At 50.2% G+C, this 24922-nt stretch overlaps 3 protein-coding genes across 3 annotated transcripts; 2 read left to right on the top strand and 1 right to left on the bottom strand.

The window, feature by feature from the left end:
- Positions 1-59: 59 nt before the first annotated feature.
- On the top strand, positions 60-2857 carry LOC128731889 (uncharacterized). The gene is made up of 4 exons (XM_053825042.1): positions 60-437; positions 1642-1752; positions 1819-2298; positions 2382-2857. Exons 1-4 carry the CDS (start codon positions 264-266, stop codon positions 2535-2537), a joined length of 921 nt encoding a protein of 306 aa, XP_053681017.1. The 5' UTR covers positions 60-263; the 3' UTR covers positions 2538-2857.
- A 699-nt stretch (positions 2858-3556) lies between these two features.
- LOC128730480 (asparagine synthetase B [glutamine-hydrolyzing]) lies at positions 3557-5911 on the bottom strand. The gene has a single exon (XM_053823528.1). It carries the CDS (start codon positions 5909-5911, stop codon positions 4202-4204), a length of 1710 nt encoding a protein of 569 aa, XP_053679503.1. The 3' UTR covers positions 3557-4201.
- A 12425-nt stretch (positions 5912-18336) lies between these two features.
- On the top strand, positions 18337-23625 carry LOC128731302 (uncharacterized). Its single transcript, XM_053824411.1, has 7 exons — positions 18337-18467; positions 18529-18867; positions 18985-20478; positions 20545-20854; positions 21522-21809; positions 22261-22449; positions 22520-23625. Exons 1-7 carry the CDS (start codon positions 18337-18339, stop codon positions 22688-22690), a joined length of 2922 nt encoding a protein of 973 aa, XP_053680386.1. The 3' UTR covers positions 22691-23625.
- Positions 23626-24922: the final 1297 nt, after the last annotated feature.

The following is a 24922-nucleotide window of genomic DNA, read 5'->3' as shown; positions in this document are numbered from 1 at the left end:
ACCCCCCTGTGACCTGTTACGGGGGTTCTGTCTGCTCGTGTGTGTGTGTATGTGGGTGTTTGTGGTCCGATCTGTTTAACCTGTGGTCCGGTTTGTGTGTACGATCGCGATTTTTGGTAGGCAATTGTGTGAGCCGTGCGACGTTCACAGAACCGGAACAAGCGACACTCAGAGGGACATTGCGGGCTGTGCCTCGTATTTGTGTGACGATTGGTGTGCGAATCGATTGCCGTTCCGGACACGCACGTGGGAACAGCTTTGCGATGTCCTGTCGACGATCGTTGGTGCAGCTTCCGGTGCTGGTGGGTTTGCTGATCGTGTTGATCGGTAGCCGGCTTGATGGAGCGTACGGGTCGAGTTCGGCTGAAAACCGAGCGAATTTACCCTCGCAACATTGTTTGGATTTAAACCCACAGCAAGGGCTCGATCTTGAGCAGGTGAGTGATCGATTCAGAGCGCATCTTCATCGCTTCAGACAAAGTGTCTTATTTTAGCATGAATTAATGTTGGTGTTTGCTTGACTAGAAAAAAATGAACGCCCCAACACGTACGTACCCCATTTGGTACGGAAGTCGAATTAACGCAATCCCTTTGTTTCCCCTAAGCGCAAGGGTTTGTTTTCATGGGTCTGTCGATTTTTTGTTTCATTTGCACTTCACCATGTGCTCCAGCAGTGAAATCACTCGTGCGATCGCTCGCTCAATACGCAGCAGCCGCACAATTAATATTACCTCCCAAGGCGGGGTTCAGTTGCATTTCCGGCGCAGCAACGAGTGAGCTGCTTAACGCATGGCGAGAGTTCGCACGTGAACGATCATTCTGGTGTGCGATCATTGATGGGGAGGGTGAGATCGCGTTGATTGGGTGCGATTTGCATGAAGGGGTTTTGCTCTTTGTGAATGCGCTTTGCTGCATCATTTGACGAGCGCAATGCAAATCAGTAGAATACAATTTCAATGAGGAACTGAGCGGATCGAACTCGTGGCGGGCATTAAATATGCTTTTTTTTATTGCGATAATGCGCGTCCATGAGTTTGAGCTCATGAGATTTCTTACCATTCGGCGATGATGAGTCACCGAGCAGTTGTTTGAGGCTCTGTTGGGGGGCATTGGGTGCAGTTGAACCGGCTCTCCGTTATCGATTTCCATCTCGTTGGATTGCTCGACCCCGCTCATTTATGCGCGTAATTTATAACCTCCAAGATGGCAGCGTAATGAAGTCATCTGTCGTCGCCATACGCGTTCGGTCGGTGTAATTATGAGTCGATCTGAAACCGGGACCGGGTATCAAACCGAGCAACACCCTCGTTGGGGTCATTTCAATTGATCCCGAGCTCCGAGAACCGATCGGTGGAAAGTGTCGCCTGCCACAGGGTTGGAATCGGGGTAGGATTGCCAAATAACGCTCTACCCTTCCGAAGATCTGACAAAGAACATAGGGGATGGAGCTATCTTGCTCTATCGTTCGGTCTGCAAACGGGTGAATCATTCCACACACAGTACAAATGGCACGTGGTTTAGCTTCATGACTGCAAGGAAGAAACTCCACGCCAATCCCTTCAGGCATATATATTGGAACAGCATGTAGAAGTTAAGAAAACTTTGTATGGTGATCTTCTACGATCGTCCTTCTCGCTACAGATCATGGGCATCTGGTACGGAAACGAAGTGATCACGCATGGCGGCTACGAAGAGGGCGAAGTGGTGTACAAGACCTGCGTCGTCATCCACCTGGCGGACGTGATGAATCAGGTAGGTTCCGAGAGTGCCCTTCCAGGGATTCGTCCTTTTTCACTCACCTGCCGACCTTCCCGACAGACCACCTTCGATTACAACACGAAATACGCCGATCGGCTCGGTTCGACCTATAACGTGCGGCTCGGAACGTCCTACGGATACGGCGCTAGTGGAGGCGGCCACAGTGGCCACCAGGGATCCAACCAGGGTCAGTACGATCCGCAGAACCGACGCCAACAGGGTTCGGGAGGCTACCAGTACCAGGGACAACAGCAGCACCAGGAACCGAACAGTATGCGGTTGCTGCGCCTGATCTGGGACGAATCGGAAAATACGCTCGAGTACACGCTGCGATACAACACGTCCCGGCCTGGGTTCTGGCTGTCCGCTGCACCTCAATCCGGTTCGTTGGCTCAGCTGCAGTACGTGCAGTTCACAGGGACGGTTCAGGTGCTGAAAGCCATCAACAATCAGCTCGTGCTCAACTTCTGCCAGAGCTTACCCGGTGGTCAGCAGTTTACGGTCGTGTTGTCGCGCCTCCCGATGGGTCTCGGACCGGAGGTTAGTAGTGCTTCTTTATCGCCTTGTTTTGTCTCGATTTTGCAGCTTTACGTCGCCCTCTATTTTCATTCCCCTTAAAACAGGATATACAGAGCATCCGGAACATGCTGCGACGCCGCGGTCTCTCGACGATGTCCATACGGAAGGTCTGCCAGAACGCGGGTTTCCGAAGCGAAATGTCACTGATCACGTTCGTCCTGTTGGCTGTTGCATCCGCTTTCGTCAAACGGCTGCACTAAGCCAGCGAAACTTGGTCTTTTCACCATCCGTGCCATTCTCATCCATCGCCGTCTCGGAACATCTATGTCCTGGTGGTGCATTTTGTGCTGTATTTTACATTGCAGTTTGTCTTTAATTTTTTGTTGTTGCTCATTCCATTCCAACACCATCATTCCAAAGAAGGGATTTGCACGACGCCATGCCGCTAGTAGATGCGAAAAAAAAGGAAGCGTTCCTTGGATTAAGTTATTTTTGTGCGTTTCATAGCTTACCCCATCTCTACCTGTAAGACTTTATGATCAGTATGCGAACTGTATTACGATTTTTTCCCTTTCAAATAAAGTGCGTTTAAGCGTGACTTTAAGACTCGCCTGGATTCATCTTTCTTCGGTTTCCGACCAGCGCCTCCCAAAAGGAAACTTAAATCAGCAACATCAGCCACAGCCCAGAGGGCGTAATTAATTATGCTCAATCAGCCCCATCTGAGCGGGCCCCGGGGGCGCAGATTGACCTCCGACCGGGTTGGGGTCGCCGGCGAGCGTTGGAAAGATGGCTCGGTTCGGTGTCTTGGGATGCGCTGTGGGAGAGCCGCACTGCGATGGTTTAATTAACAAATTTTTGTAATCAAATCAGCCCGCGGGCCTCGGCTCTGCCTAATTGGGGGAAAGTCTCGAAGGGGGCCTGTGGAGTGCGGTGCGCAGACAAGTGTTTAATGTGCTTGTTAACAGGCCGGTTAGGTCGGCTAGGTGACCTCGGGGCTTGTTGATGGCCACCCTCGCCGGTAGGGTGTCGCTTTGCCGATGTTTTCGATGTTTGATAGACGTTGTGACGGCGTATTCATGCGCCGATGTTAGTTTTTAATTAACCCATGCGGGCTGTCTTGGGGCTGGGAGCGATTTGGATAAGATAGGGGGTTTTTAAAAAGGGGAATATCGATGTAACGAGCGTCACGCCAATGGAAAGCGAGTATCGGTTTCTTTCGAGTGTATTGGAAATGTAAATGCACTGATCTAGCACGATCGTTGGTCAGTAAACCGATTAAAAAGGATATCTATTAGCTTATAACAAAAAAACTGTCACAATCATTGTTTATTGATTGCGTGAAAAAGAGTCTTCTAAGAACGGTCTTTTATATCCATGTCTTTCTATTCTGTATCTAAGCGATGTCCTTCGTCCGATCGTCCTTCTGCGTTGCCAATCGATATAGCTGTATAATGGACATGTTTTTTTTTGTTTAATGAACTTTTGATGACAGTATTCTTTTCATCTTCGGTTAATGGAATGCTATTGCATGCTCTTAACAATGGAGCATTATCAACGATTCTTAGGCTGTAAATAAATAGTTTTTTCCTACAGTTTTTTCGTCACTGTCATCTCAATTATCAATTCCATTCAGCCGCAGCTTTGTAACAGACCCTAATGAAACATTCTACTGATGTAACGTATACACAATGAATAATTTTCACCTAGTATTGTAATGCTCTATTGACTAGGTTTACATATTTAACTGTTGAATGCATCGGAAATGTGTCGTCATCTACGATCGAATCAATTCGATGAGCTGTCATCAAAGTGGTTGAAGAATGGAGAGATTTCCTTCTTTATTGTCCGTTTCCGTGTTATCAATATGTTACGCTACAAACTATGATAAAACGATACGAATAATGCGAATGGCATTATTATATCACGGAATGTCATTATTATAGACATTGAGCAACACAGACATTGATTTTATGCACCAGACTAATTGTTGAGTAGAAAAAAACAAGAACACAAGAAAACAAATCTGCACCAAAAGCGTGAGATCACACGCTTTCGCACGATGCGCGCGCTGTTTTCGACCCGAAGGATCCTCCGGGCAACCCCAATCCGTTCGCGGAACCCATCGCTGTACCGTCTCGGCGTAGGCTTGTCCCGGGAAAAGCTCCTCGAACACAGCCCGGTAGTAGAAAGCCTCCTTCGTGGAAGGCGTATTGAACGGGAAGTGTTCGTCCGATGCCTCAAAATCCCGTTCATCTACCCTATCCGAAGCCCACTGAGCGATGGAGTCGATCCAGGTGTACCCAACCCCATCCGAGAACTGCTCCTTCTGTCGCCACAACACATCCGGTGGCAGATAATCATCTTCGGCAAACGCTCGCCTCAGAATGCTCTTCTCGAGGGCACCGTCCGCGCTAACCGGGACACGATCTTCCGGCCGGATCGCCATCACGTACTGCAAGAAGTCGGTGTCTAGGAAGGGCACTCGCAATTCCACTCCCCACGCGGCACAACCCTTATTCGCGCGCAGACAATCGGACAGATGCAGGCCACTAACCCGTCGTACCGTTTCCCGGTGGAATTCGGCGGAGTTAGGCGCTTGGTGAAAATACAGGTAACCCCCGAACAGTTCGTCGGCACCCTCACCGGACAGGACCACCTTGATACCGTCGGCACGGATGGCACGGGCAAGCAACATCACTGGCACGATGCATCGGATTGTCGTTACGTCGTACGTTTCCGCGTGGTAAATGGCTTCTCGCACCAGGTCGAGTCCTTCCGCCACACTGAAGTGCACTTCCGTGTGATCACTCCCGATGTGATCGGCTACCGCCCGGGCGTACTGCAGATCGGATCCTTCTCCCGCCAACCCGATGCTGTACGTCTTTAACCGGTAGCTTGGATCGGCTAGCTTTTTTCGCAACAATCGTGTCGCGATCGACGCAATGAGGCTGGAATCGAGTCCTCCACTCAGCAGAGCACCGAGTGGGACATCACACTGCAGATGCGATTCGACGGCAGCCTCTAGACGGTGGCGTAACTCTGTCAGATCTGCGGTATCCGTAGGGATTTCCGTCATCCAAGGTGCGTTAAAATACGGTCTCGCTTCGAAGCCTTCCCGAGGCCCAAAGTATGAGTGACCCGGAGGAAACACGCTGACATCCGTACAGTAACCAACGAGAGACTTCATTTCGCTGGCAAACCACAACCCACCGGCATCATCCCAACCGACGTAGAGTGGAATGATTCCGACGGGATCTCGAGCTACCAGCAGCTCACAGGTTTTGCGGTCATACAGGACGAAAGCGAACATTCCACGCACCTGCTGGAGTAGTTCGTCTGGACCAACCCGTTCGTACAACGCTACCAGCACGTCACAATCACTGCGTGGTTCGTAGCCATCGATGAGACTCGCTAGGTGGCGGTAGTTGTAGATCTCTCCATTGGCCACCAGAAGGACGGTGCCGTCGGTGGACGTTAGTGGCTGGCGGCCCGTCTTGACACCGACCACCGACAGGCGCTCTTGTACCAGTGCGAATCCTTCCTGTTCATCCACAAGCAGCCCGGTGTGGTCGGGTCCTCGGTGCCGTTGCCTTCGAGACCTTCGGAAGGCAAGTTCGCGAAGGGACTGCATCGGGTTGTCTACGTGTCTATTTGCTCGAGGATCCAGACGGCGAAATATGCACAGGATGCCACACATGGCACGGGCTGGAGGTCACTCTCAAACTTCAACTGCTGGAATTACTTGGAACGGGAGCTTATATATGGTTCTTTGTGGTTTCTGAACAGACGGCATCGGACGATGGAACGTTAATAGGCTGCATTATGATCGTTTTGGCGATCGTGAATATCGCGCTCAATCAGAAGGTTGAGGCCAGTGGTCGTCAAAGTACGGGTTTTAAGGTTCTAGATACTTCATATCGGAATAAACCAAAATAAAAAAATAAGAAATTCGTAAACAAAATTCTTCAAGAGCTCGTAAATATTGACAATCGAAATTACTCCTTAAAATCTTTTTCTATTTTGATCCTTACGTCATTTTTTATTTACATGCAACTAACAAAGTTGGTAGCTGTTCTAATGATTTTAGGTACTAGAACAACGAAAAACTGAACTTGAAGTAGAAGAAAATAAATTAATCAGTTCCAACTCTGGTCCATGTCAAGGTATATCAGTGTTACAACTGAATGTCATGGTTGAACTGATAAGTTTGTCGATCGCTGGTCTTATCAAGGGCAAGATAATGCACCATCTCTAGCATCCAACCACCGAATGCAGCATCCTCCATTCAGTGCTCCCATGCTGGTTATGGTAAATATTGAAAAGCGCCTCAAGAGGAAACGAACAAATGACGTCAAATGCCCTGCGCCATTTAAGTGCAATGCAACAAAGGGCGCCTCGTGCACCTTAATGCAGTTACAATGGCGTCGAAATTCGCGCAACGGATGCTGGCGTCACAAATAGAGGGCGGTATTATATTTAACCCAAGGAAAACAGCCACTTTTAATCAGCTCCCGGCAGCACGAGCCCTTCCGCGACGTCATCGTGCGGCACCGATCCCGTGCACCACGCTCGAAATAGTCGTCCTTCGGGATGCCGATGCCGGTCTACGTGAACCACAGACAATTGGTTCAATCAGTGCTGGCCCGGTGCCAGCGTCCAAACGACCAATCGAGGGTGGGTTTGTGTGCTATTTATGCGACTCTGCAGCCGGTCCGTGGGGAGCTCTTCGATTTCGGCAGCCAAACGTGCAAACATTGATGCAGTTCGCGTGGATTTGGTCGCCTCGATTGGAAAACTCCCACTATCGATCTCGGTTGTCGTCTGAGGCGCGCTTGGACCACGACGCGCTCATAAACGACGCAACCAAACGAGGTCATTTTCGCAACGTGGGCCTGTTTGATGGGGTTGTTTTTTTTCTCTCTCATTCTTACCGGTGCTGGCCCGCGATTGTTTACTACCGGCGTGGTTTGGTTGGCGCTTTGCTTCTCGGTCGACTGCTGTTACGCGTTGTTTACGTTTTGGTGGTCATTACAGCGGTGGAACATGCCGAGGAAACCCTTGAAACCGGCCGGGGGCGATTGCCGTAAAACCGAAATGGATCAAACATTGCGGGAAACAGCGTCCGGAAAAACGCTCACCGTGACGTCACGTGAAAGTAGCGCCCGCTGTCGAGTGAACGCACGAATATTGCTCGATTGTTTCTAAATTCAACCACCTTCAAGGATGGTTTCATGCTTACACCCTGATGACGAGCGAAACTATGGCCAGCGTGTTGGGATCAGCATGGTTTGGGTATGAAATTAATTTATGCCTCGATGGAGATGACAAACTTTCCAGACACTGTGGCCCAGTTTGGATGTGGTTTTTACCCCACGTCTGAATCTCGCTCGCTAATTCGTGTGTTTCACGAGACAACTCCACGACGTCACCACTCGAAAGGTGTTTCGAAATAGCCTCTGCTATTTGTGCAACCGACCAAAAAAATTGCGTATTGTTATTTATAACCCTAGCACTGCACGCATCTCAACGCACAACAACAGTACACCGCTGGGTGGAAATCTGGGACGTCACCATTAAACCCCCGTCGGCAAACGGGGACGTCACACAAAAGTGGCGTGTTGTGCCAAATTTAGTCCCCATCACGATGGTTTTTCCCCTTGCAATTGCGTCGCAGGACGACGACGACGACGACGATGGTGACAAATTCCGAGGCACCACCGCCGGTGACGTCAGCGCACAATAAAACACCGCCGGCGGTCGTGATTTTCACTTTCACTCGGATCGAACTCGCGTGGAAAGCGCCGCCCGGTTCGGTTGTTACCCACCACCACTCAGCAGCGTAGCGATGGAGCGTGGAAAATCGCTGCCTTCGAGCTGTAGGGAAAACTCGTTCGCGGAAGGAAACATACACGGCATACGCACACCATTCGGTGGCATTCGTATGCAGGCCTGCCTGTTTCCCACCCACACACACACACACACGCGCGCAAACAACGGAACGGTTGGGTGAAATAATTCTGCGCATTCGACGGGGCAAACCGCCGCGAGTGGGCTACACGAAAGCGTACGAAACCGAAGCCCGGCTGCCCGAATGGCGCCCACCATCTCGCCCCATTCCGTGACGTCACCGACACACACGCGCGGGAAAACTCTCGCGGAAAACGTCAAAACGCCATCGCCCTGCACAGGCCAGGCAACCGCCATAGTAACGCTCAAACGAGAGCATCGCCCGTAACGCCGTAACGCGGTAACGCCGCTCGCCGTCCGGCACATCCTGCCGGTTTGCGGTGCTTTGCGCAGTATCCCTTGCGGGTGAGGGCCGCAGGGTGAGAGATTTTTCCTCAGTCTCACCTCGACCACGGTACGGTGCGGGTGCGGGATTTTTCCGGTCGCTCCCTTTTATTGCCAACCGTCCAAACCGTCGTTCGCTCGCTCGTTCGCTCGCTCGTTCGCTCGCTGCGGGACGGTCTTTGGACCGGTTGCGTGTGTTTTCTTCTTTCTCTCGCTTTTTTTTCCCCATTTTCACTGTTCCGTTCACCTCTTCCACCGGACGGGAATCGGATAGAGACGGGTCCGATCTCAGCCTTGTGTGTGCGGGTGTGCAAGCGTGTGTCGGTGTGTGTGTGTGTCTGAGTGCGGGAAAATCTCAGCAGCTTCCTTTCTTTTGGGGGTGCCCGCACGCAACGGTGAATGGTTTGCGCCTTTCCCCCTTTCGGGTGCTGGTGTGTGGGCGAGATGAGTTATATTGCGAGCGTTCCGGTGGTTTTCCACCGTGCCGCGGGTGGCATCGAACCATCTCAGTAGTGTGAAGCTGTGCCACTAAAGCAGTCACAACCCGTTAGCCCACATTAGCCGTCCGATTGGAGTCCGATTGGAAAGCTATCCGAGGACGCGGATCGTGAAGGCAGTGACCGAGGCGGGAAGATTCTTTGGTGTTTCTTAAAAGGAGGATGTGATTTTCGATTGCCGGCTGCGCGGGTTAAGTGTGTGAAACGGTGCCCGACGGCGGGCAAATGTGTAAGCGCGTGTGTACGCACCCGGTTGGGGAAGAAAATTGATTTTTAAAACCACGCGTGTGTGTGTGTGTGTGGGAGGGTGCAGGGGCCACCTAGACGGGTGAGAGACGGTTGCCGCAAGCAAACCGCCCGAAGCCAGACAGCAGCAGAACCGGCGACGACGGCGACGGTAACGGCTGCTACCAACACCAAGGAGGTAGCGAACGTTCAACAAGGTTGCGAACAGCGGACGATGCGCTTATGGATCATATTTCATCGACACTCGAGAAACATCGGCTGGTACATCACTTCCATCACTTCGTTCGTTTTTTTTTTGTTTCTCACTGCCACGTGGTGGTTTCGTTTGGATGGGTTTTTTTTTCCGTCACGCATTAGGACAGGGACTTAGCTCCATCCGGACGTGATATTTATTGACGTTTTTTTCCCAACTAAAAACAAATGAACTTCACTTTGGATTGCATTTTTTCCCAATTTACCTTGCGGCATGTTTGAAATGATGTGACCAGGAAAAGAAAAAGGTTCCCATTTGCTCCACCAACCTTCCGTGTACCCCTTTTTGTCATGCCATCCCGAACCGTCAGCCGTGCGGTTCGGGTTTCAATTTTAGAATGCAGCCCAACCGGTAACCGGTCTCAAGCTTCACACTCAACCGGCCGGTTTCGCTCACAACCACCAACGCACGGTTCCACCGGTACGGGTCGCCTCCCAGCATCCCTCCGAGTGCCCTCGGCGGGAAAGCGTTGGAAAACGCCCGCCGGTAAACGATGACGTGCCGCGTGTGCGTCGGTGTGGGTGCCAACGGGTGCCAGTTTTCCACTTCCTGGTTCACAGACTCTCGTGTTTGCTCTCTCGTTCTCTCTCTTGCGTTTTTTTTCGACTTTTCCTTATGAGCCGCACTGCAGTTTTCCCTCGCATCACCCAGCAGCATCGGTGATGCATCATCGCGTTGCTATTTGGATGCAGCTGTGGGCGTACGAACCTCAATCCGAACCCGACCGTACTGTCACCGTTTGGTGCTGCAAACGACTCGTCGCAGGCCCGCGGTTTCTAATCCATCCCTTTGGTGGCGCAGAGGATGATGATGGCCCACTCGGGAGTGGTTTATTCGCCGGGCGCATCAGCACGACGCTTCAGCTCAATTCCGGTGGCACAGGGGGTCGTAAATCGGCGATGCAAGTAGCTGAAAAGGTCATTCGAATGCGAAGACCACATCCACTTGCTCGCTTAGGGTGCGGTATTTACGAGGCGAAGCGAAAAGGTACCGATCGCGCGAGGGATGTGCCACGTTCGATACTTCAAAGCCGGCATTCCGGGGCACGTGTGGAAGCGCATCGCGGGAAAAAAAGATTAATAGCCGAACACGTGCTTCGGTCGGGTTGAATATCAAATCGCAAGTGCAGTCCACCATGCCACGCCGGTGGAATGCATCGGGATGGCATTAATATGGCATTTATGTTGCTCTTTTCACGAGCGCCTGTTGAAGCAGCACATTTTTGTGCTCGAAATGTTTGTGTGCGTGGGTCTAGAAAAAGAAAATTAAATTGTCCCCGAAAACGGAACGTTAATTTTGACTCAAACTGAAACCGAAGCACCCACATTGAAGAGGATTAAGGGATGCTGTACAATGGAAACAATTGCACCGTGTTCGCACAGCTTCGGCTCAAAGGCGGGCAAATAAAGGTAAACATTTGGTTCGCTTTTCGGCCATTTAATTTTGCACCATTGTCGATGAAAGCAGCACGCAGGTAAATAACGACCTGGCGGAAATGTTTCCCCCAACGCGGCAGCACCAAAGCAAACAACCCGGCTGAACGGTTGGCTTTGCTGGTCTGAGAGGCTGGCAAGAGGATTGATGGAGCACCATCTATTTCCTGCCATACCTTGATTGGGTAACCGGCAGGCATCAGGTGGGCGGCAGGAAAATCCACCCGGTGGAAGTGGCACACGCACACAGCGGCAAACCACAACAAAAGCAAACCATTTGCCGGAGGCATCAGCTGGTCGCTGGACGGTGCTGGTGTATATATGTTAATGGAAGCATTTGATGAAGAGCTGAAATGCGAGATGTTTACTAATGGGGGCACAAATTTATTACCTTAAACAAATACGCACCGCACGAAGGCGAAGCGGCATGATAATGGACTGTCCACGCGGGTGGTGTAGCGAAAAATTGAAGCAACGGCAGTTGGTAAGAGTGGTGTAAAGTTGTAAAGAATATTGCAAAGTGTGCGACCATCTGGCTGGCTCGGGTTCGAGGACACGTGCCTCAATCTCTATTCAATCCTGAACGGTCCTTTACAGGCCCATTCGTAGGCCAGCATCACCGCGTAGGCTTCGTTGGGTCTGAAAAATTAATTTTACGCCCCACTTCAGAGACCTTTCGATCGCTCTAGGGACACAAACCGATCGATGTGAACCATTCGAAGTTGACACAATCTGCTGGATAGCTGGGTTATGTCCAGCTTTTTTTTATATATTCTTCCCAGCGCGTTCGTTTTTGTACCTTTGGGATAACAAATTGAAAATTGGAAACAAAGCACAAAATCCGAAGCTGTACAAAGACACGGAACGAACGGAAAGGGAACGAAAACAAAAAAGTGAAACGGAAACAAAGGCAGAAAAGGTTGGGTCTAATAAAAACATCCACCCGAATGTCGCGAATTTTCCCCGATAAGAAAGTGAAATCGAAGTATGCTGTCCGAAGGTGTGTGCGTGTGTGTCAGTTTAGGCGGCACTATTGCGAGCGGACGATGGCCAAGAAGAACCAAGCAAGGGAAGCCCCAACACCAACGGGACGGATGTAATCTCGTACGGACGGCGTCGGTAAAAATAGCAACCGCCACGAACTGTGCAGCATGGCCAGAAGGCTGATGCTTCGAGCATAAATGAGCGTCGAGGAGACCGTCGTGTTGGAGTGAAAATAAAGCGAACAAGCTAGAGCAGAGAAGAGCGCCGAGAACCCTGTTCAGAACGAGCGATGCTCAAAACGCCAGCCAAAAGCGCCGGAGCATCGTCGATAGGCGGTCAACGGCCATTCGCAACAGTAAGAGAATCCTCTTGAACGGCATGGTGTTGGTCGCTTTGGTGTGAGCAGGAGGCGGATGCTGCATGGCACGCAACTCCGACAAACGTGGCCTTCAGATGTGGCGGTAATAAAACAGACGAAGGCCCCATTCTTGCTACTATTCAGACTCTCATCTTCTGGCTTGATTGCATGGGAAAGAATCGTTTTGTCGGGAGTTCGCTTAAGTAGCCTTTTTTCGGGCTTCATTGCAGCCCTTTTTGTCTTACTGGATCGTCCCATTACTGTCGTCTTGCCGTAGTATATACGAGCGAAACGAATCCCCCATAGGAAGGTTCTTTTTTCTTCGTGGGAGTACTCTTACGTACGAGCCCTTATCAACATCCCTATCCAACATCTTAGGTAATGTACATTACGGTTCCCTTTCTCCTACTGCTCTGTTGTGCTCCTTGCCATTTCGAACACCTGGGAAAAGGCTTACTAAAGCACGTTGGTGGTGAAAGCAGCCGATGATGATGCACGATTCCATCAACCAAGGACACCCTGACGGTTGGGTATTCTCAGTGTAATCTCATAAGAATCAAAAGCCAGGACGCCACCCCATGATATGAGATGGCTCATGGAGCCATTTATTTCTGCGATGTTAATAAGATATGAGCACGAAATGGCACACGGAGCGATACGTCTTGCAGGTTTTGTCGAGGTAACTGTTACGAAACGCAATCTACAGGTGCGACAGGTGAGCCTTTCGATGGTTTCTCTCGCTAGATTGATCAATAAATTGTAAGCAATGATGTAGCCTTTATTAGGAGTTGTAGGAGCTGTGGGTGCAGTTGACTACAGAACATGCAAACTTGTTCATAATAAGGTTTCGGATGGGGAAAAATGTATCAGGAAATGTATATTGGCAAAATTGGTTTGAAGAAATAAGCCAACCGGAACGAATACTTGGATTATAGCAGGCTTTCTTTCTAAGTCTACTTACTCGAACTTGTTGCAACCATGGTTACCAAACATCGTTAGCACTGTAGCTTACGATTGACGTCAACTTCGGGACATTCACCGTAATAAGCCTGCCTCAAGCTGATATTACGCAGGAGCCCAGGAAAAAACCCCTCCGATCGAGGGGGAAAAAGGAAGCTTCAAGCCACTTCCGGAAAACTTTTCCCCCGCGAGTTTCCCAAAGCTCACGCCGGAGATGTGCAAGAGGTTCCAAGGGGCTACTTTGTCTCTGCCATTCACCGAAAGGCGAATTCCATGGAGAAAGCAAACTCAAACCAATGTTTACCGTATGTTAAACGTTTTTTCCGAGCGTGCCTGTGTTTGCGCCAACGATCGATCGATGCCGCGAAAATGAAAGAAGCTTCCCTGACGTCACGCGAAGAGGAAGCAAAACCATTCACCCTCAGGGTGGTGCTCGTGGCCGCCCCGAGATTGGAAGGAAGTGGGCAGCATCCGTCAATATTTGCTCGAAACGGCGAACGAACGGACAGCCTGGCTACCGAGTTGACGAAGGTTCAGCTCCGTTGGCTGCCAAAGCACGGGGGGCCTCGTGGTTGAAGTGCTTCGTGTAAATTCAAATAAAAGCCCCGTACAGTACGTGTGGTGATTCCGCGATGAAAATGCGGCTCGCATGACGCAGACAAACGCAAAGATCGCATCGTTTTGCTGGGGTGTGTTTCGAAATGTTTCACAAACGGGAAATTGCTGCTCCCTCTCAAGGGCGCTGGGAAAAGTCATAAGCACTCCGCAGGGAGAAATCCATTCAAAAAAACGGCATTGGAAGGGGTCAAAGCGCCACAGCCCGCGTTAAGTGGCGCTTTTTTTTTATTCACCCACGCTATTTGCTATCACCCCGAGTTCGGGCTATCACTCCCTTCGCGTTCGCGGTCGTATCTTCCGGCACGATTCTCAAGTGCAGCCGGCTGGCATCGCGAGAAAGGTCGCCGTTTCCGGACCGCAGCCAAATGGGCAACTATCACGTTTCGTGCCGGAACACAGGCTTTAAAGGGAAGGCTGCTTAAAGCTGAGATGACGGGGGCTTTTTCATGACAACTGCTTACGCCTGTGGCTCTGGCGGGCCGCAGGTTTCGGTGGCTAGTAAATTGGGGCAATTTATATTCCACCCATGCACGCTGGTCCACAAAAATGGAGTGGGTGGGTCTGTCGATCTGTCCGGGCATCGTGGGTCTAGTGGACTTTTTTTGTTTCTTCATCTAGATGTTAATGGATTTCGCTAGCAGTACATTCCGGAGCTGGAAAATGTAAAATAACTTACACCACGTGCGGCATTCGTGTGTCATGACTAGGATCGATTTTTGTTCGATCTCGTCTGCTCCGCGAAATCATGTCCTACAGTACGGTGAGAAAAAAAAACGGAGTGACACAAATGGCGCTCACCAGTACGTGGTATGCAAATGTAAAGCGGTCGTTCTGCCTGGTTCCCATACGGTCGTCCTTGAGGGGCTTATCTCACGTGATTATCGATTGACTCGCCTGCCGGTTCAGCTATGTCAGTCTGCGGCATCCAAACTAACGTATCGTGGAATGCAATGTACTCGCAGAACAGGGCGCGCGAACACACGCGTGTTGGACGCAAAAACATGTTCTTTACCAGCCATGGTCGTATGTCCTTTTGGTCCAGTGAACGGGGTGCTGATTAATCTATCGGCCTTTGGAAGGGCCAACGGTAACCAGCATCAATGTGAATTGGAAAGGGGTCTTGCTATTGTCATGTATTGCACGTTTCCCAACCATTTTCCATCTGCACCCTCATTTCAGTGCAGTGCTGGGATTCTAATTGTATCGATCGTGTGCGCGCCTGGGATGTGGGGCAATCACGCGGTCACGTGCACAACCCGTGTCCATTGGTGGTCATGGTGGACCAGGCGCCTCCATCAGCTCCACCAGACGGCTCCACCATCGACTCGCGCTACCAAACGGGCGCCAAAAGGACAAGCGGCATTAATACAGTGCAAATGGGTGCGAGCGCGAGCAATCGGAAAGATTAATGGCGAAGGCTTTGGGGTGGACATAAACCAAACCGTTCAATAAAAATAAATGTTTCAGCCTCTGGTGAACACGCGAACGCAGCCCCAATGGCCGTCAGCCCCAGCGTGGTGTCTGTTTTTCTTTTTTTTTCTGCTCTGCTCAATTCTCAAAGCAAAACGAGCCATTCACGGTGGTACGCTTGGTGGAGGGTTGTTATGGGTTTTGTTTCGTTTCGCCCCACAGCTGAGAATAGATTACGATTGCAAAGTTGAATGTCAAATTGACGATAAAACACTTGCTGTCTGGGCGAGCGTTAAAAGGGCATGTTTTGGCAGCCGTGGCCGTTCGTACGCGAGCTACGCAAGCGAAAAGTTATACAGCCAGCTAGATATTGGTAGCCTAATATTCGAGGACCATTTGGAGAGGGGGAGCTATAAATAAATGCATTTGTCAAGTAATAAGCGAGTTCTCGTTTGATCATTTCAAATGCCACATAAGTTTTGAATGTATACAATTTCGAAGAGAAATATTATACGGCATGGTACCAAAACGAAGTTTGACTGTCACAAATGGTGGTGAATTTGAGCACAAAAATCGACACTTTATTTTACACAATTTATTTACAAAGTACCAGGCGTCTCCATCACATAATATACAACGCACCAGGCGTCTCCATCATGTAATCGATGCCCCGAAAGCGGGGGTCCGTAAAATAAATTATATTCTCCTCAAAACGTTCACGACTGATAGAAAAACGGGTGTAAAACGAAAAACCACCCCACGTTCGGCCAATGGTGCGCAGCGATGAAATTACGACGAGCAGATTTTATTATTCTCGCACGTAACCCCGCGGTACTCCGCTGGCACAGTAAGACCCAATGGCTTGGAGACTTCAATTTGTTTTACGTTACGAGCCATTACCCGCGGCGGTGGTGGTTGGAGCCGTAAGCATTAATCATGGTGGTTTCCGGTGCGTTGGCGGGCATTGGGAAGATTGCGCGCGGGTTCTTAAAATAAAGCAATCCGACAGTGCATGACAGCGTGGAAAATTGCGAAAATTATCCTCAGGGTGGGCTGTCGGCGCGACGTCGGAGCAATCGGAGGAAATTCCATTGATTGGCGGTGATTTATAGTTGGTGGGATGGAATCGTAATCGCTACCTACAGGTGCGTGGAAAGGGCTAAGCGATGATACATTCCATTGCATTTGCAACGGATATAAGAAGCATTGAAGGATTGTCCATGTCTCATCGCTTAAATTCTTACGATAGGTGGCCTTATTTCATCCTCCATTACGAAACCATTTCCTCGCATTTCCTGCAACAATAGAACGGCGAAGAGACAACGCACTCACCGACCAGCTGTATCGCTAGCTCGCTGGCGTTCGTACGCGTAAACAATGATGCATTCGCCACCCAGCCGTTACGGTGACGTCAAGCACCCCCAATCGGTGGTAACGGGTCCTCCGGGGTCGGTACCAGTTCGGAGGGTGTTTGCATTTTTCCATCACCAGTTTATAAACGTGCTGGTGCGTGCCGCCGAATGGTCGGTTGTTGTTTCCGCTGGGCCGTTGTTCGGTTGTCAGGAGTCCATTAGCGGGTGTGATTTTTATATCTTTTATGTTTTTTTCCCCTTCTCCAAACCATTTGTTGGCGTCCCACAGCGTTGGGAGGTGTTTATGCGTCCGGTTGACCGGCCGGTGAGTGTGGTGTAAGGTAAATTACTTCATTGCGAAGCCATTCCGTGACGCCAACCGATCCCCGGAAGCCTACCGTTTACAAAAGGGACGCGATCTTGTCTTTACGGCGGACTCTCAAGGTGTCTGGTGGAGCGTGAGCTTGATTAGATTGTCGATGGAGCCAGACGTGAGCTAAAAGAAAGGGAAAAAAAACTACACCACAAAAGCAGCAGCTAACGCTCGCACAATGGTACACGAGGACGCGCATCATTCCGCACCGGGTTTGGGTGGGAAAGAATTAGCCGTTTTAAATATAGCCCCCGGATGCCCCGACAGGGTTTTTCGGGGATGCAACGACAACAAGCGCTAAGTGGATGTCCGCCCAGCGTACGAGCGCGGGTTTTTCCGTTTCGTTTTGGGGGTCTGGGATAAAATTAGGACTCACAACGGATAGCGTGCGCTAGCGCCTGGCGCTAGTTGCGCCGCGTATGAGTGATTTGTTTTCACTTACAAAAAGGAGGTCGCTTCTAGTTGCGTTGTTTTCGTTGCTGTTTTTTTCTGCGCCACACGAAATAAGGATGGAGCCGTGGCAACTTGTTGGATTGCTCGTGTGTACGGCGCCATACACCATTGGAGATTCACACCAGGGTTTCCCAAAACTAAATACCTCCCAGCTTAGATGCAATGAGCGAGACTGCAATGAATTGCTCGGTAAAGTGTGCGGTGATTTGATTTCTGTAACCTAATTCAACGTGGTGCGCACAATGTTTGCCACTTCACCTTCACAAGCTAATAATGGCAGCCGGCGGGAGTTCATTTGCATAGCGACATCAAGCGAGTGTGCTCGTTGACATTCACACCACCAATTGCATATCTAATCGTGCGTAAACATTACGCGATCACAATTCCAGTTCGCTCTGAGACGTAACATTTGGCGCCGCGGTAGTGTCAAAGCGATCCGAGCACGACCGCAATGAAATTACCGAACCTTTAGCAACCCAGCAAACGTGTCGGTTGGAACGAATCGTTTAATTGCCATTTTCCGCATCCACTCATCCGCTTTCGTTACAGATTTCCGCACCGAATGGAACGTCCTTTAGATGCTACTGGCTTCCGATAAGGCAAATGGCGATGGACGAGAACGTGACGGTGGTGTTTGTGTTTCCCGCGTGTTTCAGTGCAATCAACTCGCCCGACGAGTAACGTTTCTTCTTTCGCGATCGTGAGCGCGTATCCTTTTCCGCGTGAACGCACCAAAGCACTCTTTCCCGTACTCTCTCCGTATCTCTCTCTCTCTCTCTCTCTCTCGTGAGTCGTCCCCATCGGTCGGGGACGTTCACGCGCCTCAAAATGGCGCTCGTGATGTTACCGTGTGATCTGCCCTGGTGGTCAAACGTGCAGAAAAAGCTAACACAGATCGAAGAAGCCACCACACTAGACGGCGTGCTCGAGGTGATGCAGAAGCTGCACGAGCTATGCAAGTAGGTTGCCACCGTCGCGAGAAACCTGCAACACGTCACGCTAACTCTCCTGTGCTTTCAGCGTCAGCCTAGACCCAGACGAAGACGGCAAGGACACGTCGGTGTTCGAAGGCTTGCGACACTTCGTCGAGCGCACGATGGACGAGCCGGAACGGGCGCACTTTCTGGGGCACACGATCCGAGCACTAGCAAGGCACGCCCGCGGTCTCAAACAACATCGGCCACCGCGTGGGCTCAGCTTCAGCCTGCAACAGCAAGCGGACAGCTGCGAGCTGAGCTACCGGCTGGTTGCGTCCCTGCTGGCCAACGCGTTCTTTTCGACATTTCCAAAACGTACTGAAAAAACTCACCCCACGTTACAAGACTTTAACTTTACACACTTTTTTAGAGGTTTAGTAGAGTAGGTTGATCAACCGCGCGGGTGCGTCCTGGGGCCTTTGGGCCCGCCAGTGTGTGTCCATGTCCTGCTAATGGTTGGCTTTTTTTTTTCGTACTTATTTTCCCCAAACCCATACAGCAACGCCGTGCAGCGGGCAAAGTTCCGCAGCTTCCTGCACTACTTCGACTGGCTGGAACGAGCTGGGCCGGCTTTAGAGGGCGCCTTACGTGTGTCTCGGCGCGTGATGACCGGCCGGCAATGGCTCACGATCGAAGACTGGCTGGAGTGTGAGCTACCCTTGTGTGACGTCGAGATCCGACACGAGGGAAAACTGGACAAAGCCGATCCGGATGCGATGCAGACGGTGTTCGCAAGCGCTCGACTCGGTGGCGACGTGTTAGCTGGTGGTGATTCACAGGAATCGCTTCAGTTCTGCACCTTTCCGGAGCTACTCGCCGTGCTGCTGTACGTGGAAGCGCTCGAGGATAACGAATCCCTGCAGGTGGAGCACGTGCGACACGTGGCGCGAGTTGTTGATCCTCGCGCGAAAGCACCACGGTTAGAGTGCGTCACAGAACCTCGACCAACGAGCTTGTGTTGCATCGACGCGGAGAACTATCGGGCACTTCCCTCGCAGCAATTCGAGGAGGATGATATCCTGCGCGAGCTGAACAAGTGCCTGTTGGCGTTTCGTCAGAATACGGCCTGTCCGGTGGGTGAACCGGCTGGTGGGAAAGCCACCGAGAGGCGAACCGGAGCCGGATTGAAGCTGGATCAGCTCGAGACGGTTTCGAGCAAGGGCCGATTGTCACCGATTGGCGAGCGTGATAGGGAAGGCTCTACACCGGGCTCACCGGATGTGTACACGACCATCTTCATCCGGCAGGCGACACCTAACTCGAAACGATCGAGCAGCGATTCGAACAAACTGGAGCGAGACATCAACAAACGTCGATCGTGGCTGTCTCCCGAGCGACCAAGTGCTCCGTCCGTGTGTTCTGGCTCGGGATCTGGCCGGCGAGGGAAATTCATTATCCTGGGATCGTCCGGCGAGTGCCTGCCGGTGAATAGGCATCCACTGCGCATCCCAGACGGTGCCTCACAGCAGCAGCAAGGAATGGCCCGGCCAGCCTCACTGTCTAGTTGTGGGTCGAGTCAGGACGAGTTCCACAGTGCCAAGGATAGCTTCGACGAGGACGATGAGGATGGGTTGCGAGCGCACGCGTACACATCCGAGCTGGATACGCCCGAGCGGAGGTACGAGTTTGCGCAAAAGTTGCGCCAAGCGTTGGAGCAGGATCGTGCGAATGGGCTCTCGGGAAGCACGGAGGATAGCAGCTACGCCGTGGGGATTAGTGTGGCTGGTTCGCAGATCCGTGATCAGGATATTCGCGTGCGACGTGGCGGGTCCTGTGGGTTCGTCCTCGATGGTTCCATGGACAGTAACTACGATGAGCCGGAGTGGAGCGATCATCACGGGCAGTCGAGGACAGCACACGACGAAAGGACGACGAGTGGCCGGGTTCAACCGAATGGAGGACTACAGCGCAAGGGCACGAACGAGTCGTCGAAGTACAGCTTTGACTCGGATCTTGGCTCGGAGCTGGAGGAGGTGTACGAGAAGTTTGCCAAGTAGGTACCAAGCCTCTTGTGGGCGCTTAAAGAGAAGGTTTTTACTCATCGCGATCGTGCTTTCAGATGGCTCGAGGAACCGATCAGCACCGATAAACCGAAGAAGCTGGATGCCCGTGATGAGGCGGTGCTAAAGTTCGCTAATTCGCTGCTTAAGCGCACGCTCAGTGAAAGCTTCGTTGGCATTCCGTTCACGGAGGAGTGTCTCGCGAGTGGGAATGGATCTGCAACCGGGTCGGCCAGTGGAGCAAGGCTTGGTGCTTCGGGCCGTGGTGCGACGGCTGGTGAGCTGGGTCAGAAGGACAAAATACTGCTGCAGGTGCGATCGCTGTCGTTGGAGTTGGCGAAGCATAAGCACAAACTAGCCGCCCAGTTGGTAAGTTTCCGTGGTAATGGAGTCTGCGAGGGTCTCAGTGGGGTTTGATTTTGGATGCGCTTCGTAGCCCCCGTAGAGTAGCGTAGTGTGTGCGGCTTAGCTAGGTTGTAGGTGTAGAGTTCGAGCGGCAGTAGAGTTCGATTGTGGGTTTTTTTCATCCAATCGAAAGATCATTTTTCACAAAAGTAGAAACATTACCCGGTGCGGGATTTTTATTTTTTGCTAAAGATATTTTGCTTTCTCTCCTCCTCTGCACATAGACCGTGTTGATTGCCATGGTTGAGTTAGCGAGTTAATTATTGGATAATTTTAAATCACCCTTTTTTGCGGTTTTACTTTAGCCTTCGTTTCCTTACGTTACAGCTTTATTTTTCATCTCGCCATCCGCTCCGTATCACCTTTGAATTTTGGAGATTTATCTACATTTTGTTTCTTTTTCTTTTCATTCTACTTTCGTTGCTCATTGGGCCACTTTTTTGGCCTCTGTTTTCCCACCCAATCCCCACCGCCACATTTCCCGCATCCCTTACGCTTTTGGGTGCGTTGTGTTTTGCGTTCCGTTTGCGTGTTTGCGATGACGATGCGGTTTCCGATTCCTGGCTTCGGGCGCGAATGGTATCCTTTGCCGTGTCAATCGATGGTATACAATCGTGTCAATCGAGGGCAGTGCCACGAGTATCTCGCACTGGAACCGGCCAAGCTATTCAAATGTCCCAACATTCAGCTCACGCGCACCGACCACCGGAAGTTGCTGCACAAACTGCGCTCGACCCAGAGCGGATCGGCCTGTTCGGTGGCGGATCCGGCCACAGCTCCGGCGAAGGAATCGCAGCCCGGACCACCGCAACCGAAGTTGGAGCGGCAATCGTCCTTAAAGACGAAGCTGCTCCAGTACAAACCGAACTGGTCCGTCTCGTACTATCAGGATATCAAGTGTGACGATGTGGTGCTGAAGGTAGCTATGAGAACGAAGGGCACACGAGTCCCTTGTTTCGTTGTGGTGATTGTGTACCCTTTGTGTGCTTGGTAAAACCTTCCCTGCATGTGCGTATTGGTGTGTGTGTGTGTGTGTTTGTTGGTTGTGTGAGTCGTAATATGCGCTAACATTATGCTACCAGCTCGAGCTCGAGCGACACTCTTCCGGTGAGGTAATGATAATCTTTCTTCCTGTGCTTACATACCGTGCGTCGTTTTTCAAAATCGAATACTATGTGTGCCCTTTTTTCTTCTGTCGTCACTCGCCGGTTCTTTCCGGTGGCACATCCTTCTCTCTCTCTCTCTCTTTCTCTCATTCTCTCTGTGTCTCTCGTTGGTCGTAAGCCCTTCTGTGGCGCACGAGATTGGGCGCGTTTCCTAAGCAACCAGAGACTAAGCCTACTGCAATGCTTCCTACTTTACGTTGCCAGATATCGCAGCTCGCGCAGAAACGCACGTTGAACGTGAACCTGAGGCCTGTGGCCACCGGCAACTGGGGATGTGGCGCTAGCAGGCGAGGTGACGTGCAGCTCAAGATGGTGATCCAGTGGATGGCGGCCAGCGTGGCTGGACTGCCGTATCTCAGCTACTACACTGCGGGGAACGAGAAGCTTTCAAAGGTACGCTCGATCGCGTTGGTTGCGCTTTTTTTCAAAATCTTCATGCTAACGCTCCATCGTTCCGTTTCAGCTCGACACGATCTGCCGAGTGCTGAAGGATCGCAAGTGGACTGTCGGGGAGCTGGCGGCGGCCACACTAAGCCACGCTCGAGACATACTGGAGGATCCGTTTTACTACAACAACGATCGCAACTATTGCATGTTCTTCGAGAAGCTGATCGGACTGGAGAAGGCCCACTGAGTGGATGGTCGCAGCGCGGGACCGCGTGGGACACAAAAAAAAGACAAATCACTTCCGTCTCTTCGTCCTGAGAGCAGGGACGCGCACGTTTTCTCCCTGGAAGTGAAACTTCAAAAGCAATAAAAGAATCTGTTTTTTGTTTTAATATGGAGATGTGCCGAAGATGTATTCATGGGGCTGGTCGGAGGGAGAAAACGGAACGCACCGTAGTAGTTTAGGAGAAGTAGCTATCACTACGCTTTCAAAAGACGACAAAGTGAACGATTGGCTGCATTCAGCGGCCTGCGCTAGTAATACCAAAATATGTACGCTTCGGGTGAAGAAATGATTCGAGCAGAAGAAGAGGAATAGTCACATGTCTTCCTTGGTGTGTATGCGGAATGCAGTTTGGGAGAAGTTTGTTATTCGTTTTCCTAACGAACGATTCAGCGCAAGAGGAAGCATCTCTCTAACATCTGCTGGGAAAAGGCTAAAGCAATGGATAACAATAAGATAAGGAGAATGGGCAAATGATGGATGTAAAAACCGATCAAGAAAGCATATGACATAGCACTGCGATGAAACGATTGATTTCATATATCTAGCTAGCCGCTAGGGGAACCAACAAAATGACGCTTATTTTGGAAGGAAAATGTCACTAAAATGTCCAAAAACCCGAAAGTTATCATTCATACATGATCATGTGCGGCATTATACCGTGATGGTAGTAAACACTGTAAATGAGCAGGTTAAGGAGGGTAGTTTATTGTTCTTGTTGAAAGCGGTGTTCGTCGATAGAGAGATGGCACGAGGAGGATGGTTAAGCTCGCAAAACAGCTGATTTGCTACAACGATATCGAAGAACAATGATAAAAGATGAGGGAAGGAATTACACTGACATTCAACAACTCATAGGCCAAACCGACGCAGCGTGACAAAGATTTTCATAAGCATAGTTAGACCAAATAAACATCAATAATTTTAAATAATTCTGGTACGATGATTTGCTCGGAAAGAACTACAAGATACAATGGAATTAAAAGCAGTGAAGGAAATTTCATTTTACGGTAAATGAAATAACATTTCTTTTGTGAGATTTTCATTAGTGAACTAGCCAACAAGGACCGTTCCGATGCACCCTATCACATAAGCTACGTAGCATTATGCTTTTCGTTGAAATAAGCCCTATTGTGCGTGAAATGTTTCTTATGCTCTTGAAATATTTCACAAGAAGCATAATGTTTGGCAAGTTAGCTTAGCATAAGCTTTTATTCTATAGCCAGTTTGGGAAGGCTCTCGTTGCATCACAGAATCATAAAATGACGTCACAGTAGCACAAGTATAACTGGCTGGTTTAAAAATTATGCTCGTTTGAAGCCAAAGCACTACGCTCATTTGAATTTATGGCGTTTTTGCAAATGTTTTGAATGCTGCTAGTGATTAATTAACGCTTAGTTTGATGTTTGTGTCGTTATGATTATATTAAAGCTGCCATGGCATCATGTTTGTAGATTGTTTAACGAACAAATGTGGCTGTCGGCACAAACTCTATGAATTAGCAATAAACCAACCTATGAATCAACCAACCGATATGTTCCGTTTGTTGTTCAATCATTACCATATCGTTTGGTAGTTATTCAAATGAGTAGAAATTTCATCTTGCTATTCTTGTATGTTTAAGAAGCGCAGCGTAAAAAAAACCCACCAAAACTGATGGCGAATCACATCGAGTACGCGTATTCCGCATATATTAAGAGCGACTAGCTCCACCCGATAGAACACGACTTCAATTTGCACCAACCCATGCTACACTTATGCAAATCAACGAAACTTTTAGAAAGGGCTCAAGAAATCCTCCTTGGAGACGGCGGTCCCTAATAACCAATTAGTGGTGTAAACCACGTACCGCGTACTTCGTTTCTTAAACAATCCGTAAATTTCGCTCATTAGTGGTAATGGTGAATGGTAATCGAATGGAGAAGAATACTTGCTGCAAAAGTTTGCTGATTGATTCACTGATTGAATGTAAAAATTGTGCGTACCATCGCGCAACACCAGGACAAAACTTTCTGCACTTCTCTCGGCTTACGGTGCGAAAGGCTCGGCTCATAATTACTGCATCGATACCGAAAGATAAATAGCGACACGCTTCAGCACACAGCTTCCGACAGCACCACCGGTAGCGTGGAATAATTATGCATGTTTTCTTGGCGCGAAACTCACCCGACCATGCTGACGAATGTGAGCATAAAC

The sequence above is a fragment of the Anopheles nili genome, chromosome 2 (assembly GCF_943737925.1).
Source record: "Anopheles nili chromosome 2, idAnoNiliSN_F5_01, whole genome shotgun sequence".
Classification (NCBI taxonomy): domain Eukaryota; kingdom Metazoa; phylum Arthropoda; class Insecta; order Diptera; family Culicidae; genus Anopheles; species Anopheles nili.
Note: the sequence above shows the minus strand (reverse complement) of the source record. Positions and strands in the feature narration are given on the sequence as shown.

Coding starts and splice junctions, on each gene's coding strand:
- LOC128731889 (XM_053825042.1), top strand. CDS start 264: ATGTCCTGTCGACGATCGTTGGTGCAGCTTCCGGTGCTGGTGGGTTTG. Junction 1,753..1,818: donor TGGCGGACGTGATGAATCAG/GTAGGTTCCGAG, acceptor CCTTCCCGACAG/ACCACCTTCGATTACAACAC. Junction 2,299..2,381: donor CGATGGGTCTCGGACCGGAG/GTTAGTAGTGCT, acceptor CCCTTAAAACAG/GATATACAGAGCATCCGGAA.
- LOC128731302 (XM_053824411.1), top strand. CDS start 18,337: ATGGCGCTCGTGATGTTACCGTGTGATCTGCCCTGGTGGTCAAACGTG. Junction 18,468..18,528: donor AAGCTGCACGAGCTATGCAA/GTAGGTTGCCAC, acceptor CTGTGCTTTCAG/CGTCAGCCTAGACCCAGACG. Junction 18,868..18,984: donor TTTTTTAGAGGTTTAGTAGA/GTAGGTTGATCA, acceptor AAACCCATACAG/CAACGCCGTGCAGCGGGCAA.
- LOC128730480 (XM_053823528.1), bottom strand. CDS start 5,911: ATGCAGTCCCTTCGCGAACTTGCCTTCCGAAGGTCTCGAAGGCAACGG.